The sequence below is a fragment of the Hyalella azteca genome, unplaced genomic scaffold (genome assembly GCF_000764305.2).
Source record: "Hyalella azteca isolate HAZT.00-mixed unplaced genomic scaffold, Hazt_2.0.2 contig12607, whole genome shotgun sequence".
Lineage (NCBI taxonomy): Eukaryota > Metazoa > Arthropoda > Malacostraca > Amphipoda > Hyalellidae > Hyalella > Hyalella azteca.
Window position 1 is genome coordinate 194744 of NW_025942561.1, and position 5926 is coordinate 200669.

Consider the following 5926-nt stretch of genomic DNA (forward strand, 5'->3'; position numbering starts at 1 on the left):
TGCCACTATCGTAGAAAGATGATATAATGTTGTTTATTAGCCTCAAGGTTTTCACTTCAAATTACGTACATGTATATATATTCACAGCAAGACCTCCAACACGAACCAATGTATCACAAACCAACCCGAGTATAGATCAAATAGCAGTAAATATTGGACGCATGATATTCATGCCACAAAAACTAAAGTCAAAACCGCTTACGTTGAACAAACAAAACTCCACTTGCCAACACCAGATTTCAGTTAAGATTTTTAAATGCCACTAAGAGATAGTGGCTCATAACGCAGTACAATTCAATACCTAGCCAGGAATAATGAGACTACATAAAATTTATGTAGCAATTCATCCTATTAAAGCGTGGATAAATACTTTAAAGAAGAATCCGTGGACAAGATGGAACCAGTTTACTGAAGATCAAAAATAACGCTACAAATAAGACTAGAAAATTTGTTCCACTCATATATACCCTCTATAACTTGAACAAAATCGTGGAAAACAGCAAAATGTACCCGTGATATCCTCCACAGTTGAATGAAGTTCAAAATGAATGGAGTAATGGCGAAGTGCTAGACCAAGCTAAGATACAGTGGGGGGAAATAAATATTCGTACACTTGAAAAATCGTATTTTAATGTATGTAAGTACACAAACTTAACAGGAAAAGTGATTTAAAATAAGTTTGTGTACTTACATACATTAAAATACGATTTTTCAAGTGTACGAATATTTATTTCCCCCCACTGTATAATGAAACACTAAGAAATGCCAGTTTGTTTTCTCGTCAATTCTGCCTTTGTAAAATCATTAACAGTAAAAACATCAATAAAGAAATCATGGTCAGGCCTAAAATTTTGAATACAAGTAAAATAGGCTTCCTGGGAAGACATACGTACGTAATTGACATGAAAGCACTCACGCTGAAACTGATGTATGATATGTGGAAAAATTATTCCTTACTCCGTTCACAAATTAAGTCTGTTACTTATCTTCTGAGCAGATAAGGTTTTGCTTTACCGGCCTTAAAATTATTTTTGGAAGTTCTGCAAAAGAACTTCCACAATAAATTTCCACACAGTGACAGATTAAAGATAACTTACGCCCGAATCGTTTCTTGCAACAAGCTTCTGAGTTGAACTGAGAGGACCAGAGAGAAGTATTCGCATATTTATACGAATCCATAAAGCATTTCTTATTCCAGAAAGAAACTTTGATTCTGTGCGAGGGGCGTAGAAGCTACGTTTTTTGTTATTTTTTCTTGAGTTTGTCGAAGTTGATAATGGCCACGGTGATGTTATCCAGGGACCCGAGATTGTAGGCGTGCATAACGAGGCTCTTTGCTCCGTGATCCGGCTCAGATAAACGGCTGAGCACGAACGCCACGGCTTCCTCGTTGCTCATGACGTCCCAGAGCCCGTCGGACGCCAGGATCACAAACTGTGCCTACAACATGGAGACAGTTTAATGCTGGGGCATAAGCGACGCTTCCAAAACATCAAATGTTTAATGCTGGGACATAAGCGACGCTTCCAAAACATCAAAAGTTTAATGCTGGGATACAAACTTCGTAGCTACGCTGCGAAAGTTTAATGCTGCAACACAAATTTTATTTGCATCACAGCAACAGTTTTATGCTGGGACATGAACGGTGCCTTCAAAACATCAAATGTTTGATGTTGGGATATCAACTGCGTCAGCCACATAGCGATAGTTCAATGCTGGGACAGGAACTTCATCAGCAAGCTCTGTAGCAAAGCTTAATGCTTAGGACAGTACTTGCAACACAGCTAAAGTTTAATGCTGGGTTAGGGAATTAACCTGCAACACGGTGACAGAGCATTGCTGGGGCACCAACAGCACTTGCAACACATTGGCCGTTATTATTCGACATGAATTAGAGTTAGCACTCTCAGGTAGTTTGTATTGGTGAGCAAGAATACTGATGTGACTGGTGCTGCACTGCTGTTACTGGTGCTGCTGAGTAATAATATTCATGTGACTGCTGCTGCTGAGTGCAACTTCAGTTGCCGAGTGCAACTTTTATTCATGTGACTGGTGCTCTTGTGCAGCTTTTAGTTCAATTTACATGCAAGTACATCATGTATTCATGTGCTGACGATGAAATGATTAGAATTTCAAATAGCACATTTGAGCCTATATCCATTAACGTTACGGTATTATATATGTCTGGTAATGAAATCTTGTCATGCTGTCAAGTAATTGAGAATTAGGTACGCACAATGTTATTATTTCCTCTGGTCGTTAAGATGGCGTTTCAGGGAATGCACATTATGTCGAAATACATAAATGTTTCTTCTTTCTTTTATTCAGAAGGTAAATTTTGATGTAGGTGCGGAGTAGGACAATAATGGATTGTTTCATGAATCAAGAATAATTTGTTATAAAAACTGAGACCGGACGTGAATCTTCCCACCTTATGATCGCTGAGGCTGAAGGTGAGGACGTCGGGTTCAGCAGTGACTAAGGGACGAGGGAGCTTGAGGGGAAAGTCACCCAGTGCTCGAGACGTGGCCAGGACGCCTGCGACGCGCCACACGCCACTGAAGGTGATGAAGCCACCCGCCTCCTTGATACGCCGCCTCTCCTTCAGCTGAAGTGCAGAGTGCATGTCAAGGGTTACTTGTTAAAGAAGACAACTCAGAAATTAAAAGTTGCTCAAATGTAATCTAATAAAAACAATTACATCACTAGTCACTGCAGTGAGTGAAAGAGAGCACATTATCTCATCCGTCCGTCCGTGTAGTCACGGACAGACAGACATGACGAGCAAAACAGTGACTTTTTTTCATAAATGAGAAAATTCACTAAAAATAGGAATCAAAGCAAGCAAGTGCTTGAGGTAGCATATACCATTCAACAAGCTTTTTAAATAGCAAAAATATAGCCAATTTAAGAAAAAAAAAAGAGTACATATTGACTAAGTTCTAATCAAGTCTCAATGTATCATGAGTGGTGCAAAAAAAGTCTAAATTAGATTTAACAATAGACAAAATTAATTTGTTCAATTAGTGTGCAATACAGAACAGAGCAAGTGTTAACAATTGAGTTCAATTTAATAGACTTGGGCTACAACTAATCCTGAATGAATGTAGTTTATGAATCCTCTGTTCACAACGTTAGCCAACATTCATCCAGATACATCACCAAACATTTTTTTTAATTATATTGAAGTTTGGTGGATATTCTAGAACTCAAGTTATCTAAAAGACAAATTTTACCTGGTTAGGCTTGTGATCAAAAGACAAAGGAACAGCTCGGCCATGTTCATCTGCCATGACAGCTCTCGAGTCTCCAACATTGCCGACCACAAGCAGCTCTCCATCCAACACTGCCACAACTGCAGTGCTGCCTGTAACACTTCAGTTATTAATCTGAAATCCAAGAAGTGTACTCTTAAAAACATCAAAGCCATTTTTGCAGTACTTCAGAATAGCCTGAAAGAATTTGGACAGGGCTCTAGCATTTGAATTTATCATTTCAGCCAATTGCAAATTAGGTCATTTAGTGTATGTCAAGTAAGTAAATTGTCAATATTCTATTTATACAATATTACAGTATATTAGCTGAGAAATTTATTTTTGCTGGTGTTTAAAGAGCTACTATTTTATTATGAAGAAGTCATTTATTTTTAATGCATTACATAAATTTGCAATAGAAAAATAATTTTGAATTCTAGAAATTAATTCAGGAAAATATTTATGGATGAAAGTATGAAATATTACCAATGAAACAGACCTGCCACTCATTTATGGTGTCAAAATCAGAAAAGAAAAAAGAACGTCAGAGCAACAAAATTGCAATTGCCAATATACGTAGTCCTCTAAAAGTTTGAGCAGATTGGCAGGGCCAGTGCAATCAAGCTAATTCTTGTATTTAGTTTCTATGACAACAAATAAACATAGAAACAAAATAATGCAGCCAGAGGAGCTACTTACCTGATAAATCTGTTTTGGTCTTGCAATGATCAACAACTTTTGAATCCAAGTCTAGTAGCTGATCTGTTAATAATTTTGTGTAATTGATGTTTTCATTGAGGTCCATGTACTCATCATTTTCATTTGTTTTTTCTTTCTTTGAGGTGGCAGAAATTTCTTCTGCAGGCAATGAGGACATTGATTTTTTCCTGATGTTGATAGAATTGTAAACATCATCTTTTTTCAGAGGTTCACCAGTCTCTAAATCTGAAGCTGAACTTGAAGCTTGTTCAGAGGAAGGTTTCAGAAGCTGATCAGAAGAACTGATCTTTCTGCTCACAGTAGGACTTACATGAGGCTTAGGTCCTTCATTGATGGAACTTTCAACTTTTAGCAAAGTGTTACTTTCACCAGTCAGCCTCTTTGAGGAATCTCTTCTCTGAACGATTCCAAATGTGCTTGAATTACTAGCTGCCTTGGAGCCTTCCCCATCACGAAGCTTGTTCTGGGAGCTAGACCTGAGCTCAATGATTTTGTTGACCGTGTTTTTGAAAAGATGAGATCGAAGATACTCTGCGACAAACTGTAATAGATAAACAAAAAAATTAAAGCAGTATTTAGCAACAAATACTACATATGTTTCATGTTATAAATTACATTATTCTCAGAATCATTTTCAGATCAAGACCTAGCATTGTTATCATATCTTATACAATAAAGATGGAAGTGAGTGATGAAAAAGGTGAATTAATCACTTATTCAATGTAACTAGCCACTCCACACTTAAAAATGTAACTTTTTAAGTATAAATAGCACTCTTGGCACTCACTATTAGCAAGTGCTAAGTTACTATCTATATTTTTGAGGGCATACTGACAACTTGCATTCAATAAGTGCTTGATTCTCCTTATTTCACCACTCTGCTCTCTCTGGGTTTAATCACAATTTTAATTAAGTTGAGTGATTTTACTATAACAAAAAAAGATTGTAAAAAACATACATGAAACAGGAAGGAATATTTTAGTGACAACCATCATATTTTTTGAAGAAATAAATCATAGTTTAGGTTTTTATTTTTAATTCTTTGTTGCCCAGTGCTCAATTCTATCTATGACATCCTATCATTTCTATGCACAATTTGGAATGACTGATGCAGTAATTTTTTGTTAAGTAAAATTTTTTTTACTGAGCAAGGTAAATGTAATTAAATTTCTTTGTTGTTAATTGATTTTTTCATTAACTGGTTGGTTGAACAACCAACAGTCTGTTGGTTGAACATTTTCAAAAGAAATAGGGTAAACACGGTATATTCCGACATCGTGGGTAATTCCAACACCTCTCTAGTTTTTCCTTTATATTAAGCTTTGTCTTAGTTCCACGCATTCATTGATGGTTGAAATAGTGACGTCATACCTTTGCGTGCCAAACTATTGCCAAAACACTAGGTCTGTTCCATCTGGCGGGAAAATGTTGAGATCCAAAGAGAGACGGTGCGCGTCACCCAGGGAGATCATCGAAAAATGTGTCAAAGTTGACAGTTGACATTGCTCTACCAAATAGTGATAAACTGTTTGTGTAGAAAGAATATTATGGTTTGAGACTTTTAAATAAGTCTGTGAATATATTAGGAATCCTTTAAGTATACTTGTATTTGCTGATTTCAAGTCGTAAATAAATTAATAGATGATTAAGGTAAGAAACGGATTTAGACACATAAAAACTAATTCCGACACAACTTGAATTGGACACACACAGCTCGTTCCAAGCTGTGTGCAAAAATTAAAATTTTCTTAATTAAAAGCTTAATAGCTGTTAAGGGGACCGGCTACCCTCCGTAAAAACTTCTACAGTTATTATCCGATCATCGTGAAACTTCACATACACACGTAAAATGTAAAAAAAATAACATTTTGCTCTTATGAATTTTTTGAAAAAATTGATAGAAAACGTGATATTCATAGAAAAAGGCCAAAAACGGGTACTATAGAAAATCT

The 5926-nt window shown here is 36.3% G+C and overlaps 1 protein-coding gene across 1 annotated transcript; it reads right to left on the reverse strand.

Annotated features, from left to right (window-relative positions):
* Nucleotides 1-880: 880 nt before the first annotated feature.
* Nucleotides 881-4518, reverse strand: LOC108679753 (protein phosphatase 1L; the record flags this gene model as incomplete). Its single annotated transcript, XM_018168471.2, is given in 4 exon segments — nucleotides 881-1440; nucleotides 2432-2608; nucleotides 3237-3367; nucleotides 3954-4518. Coding segments are annotated over 4 exon segments (1068 nt in total), but the record flags the coding sequence as incomplete, so codon positions are not given.
* Between the last annotated feature and the right edge of the window lie 1408 nt (nucleotides 4519-5926).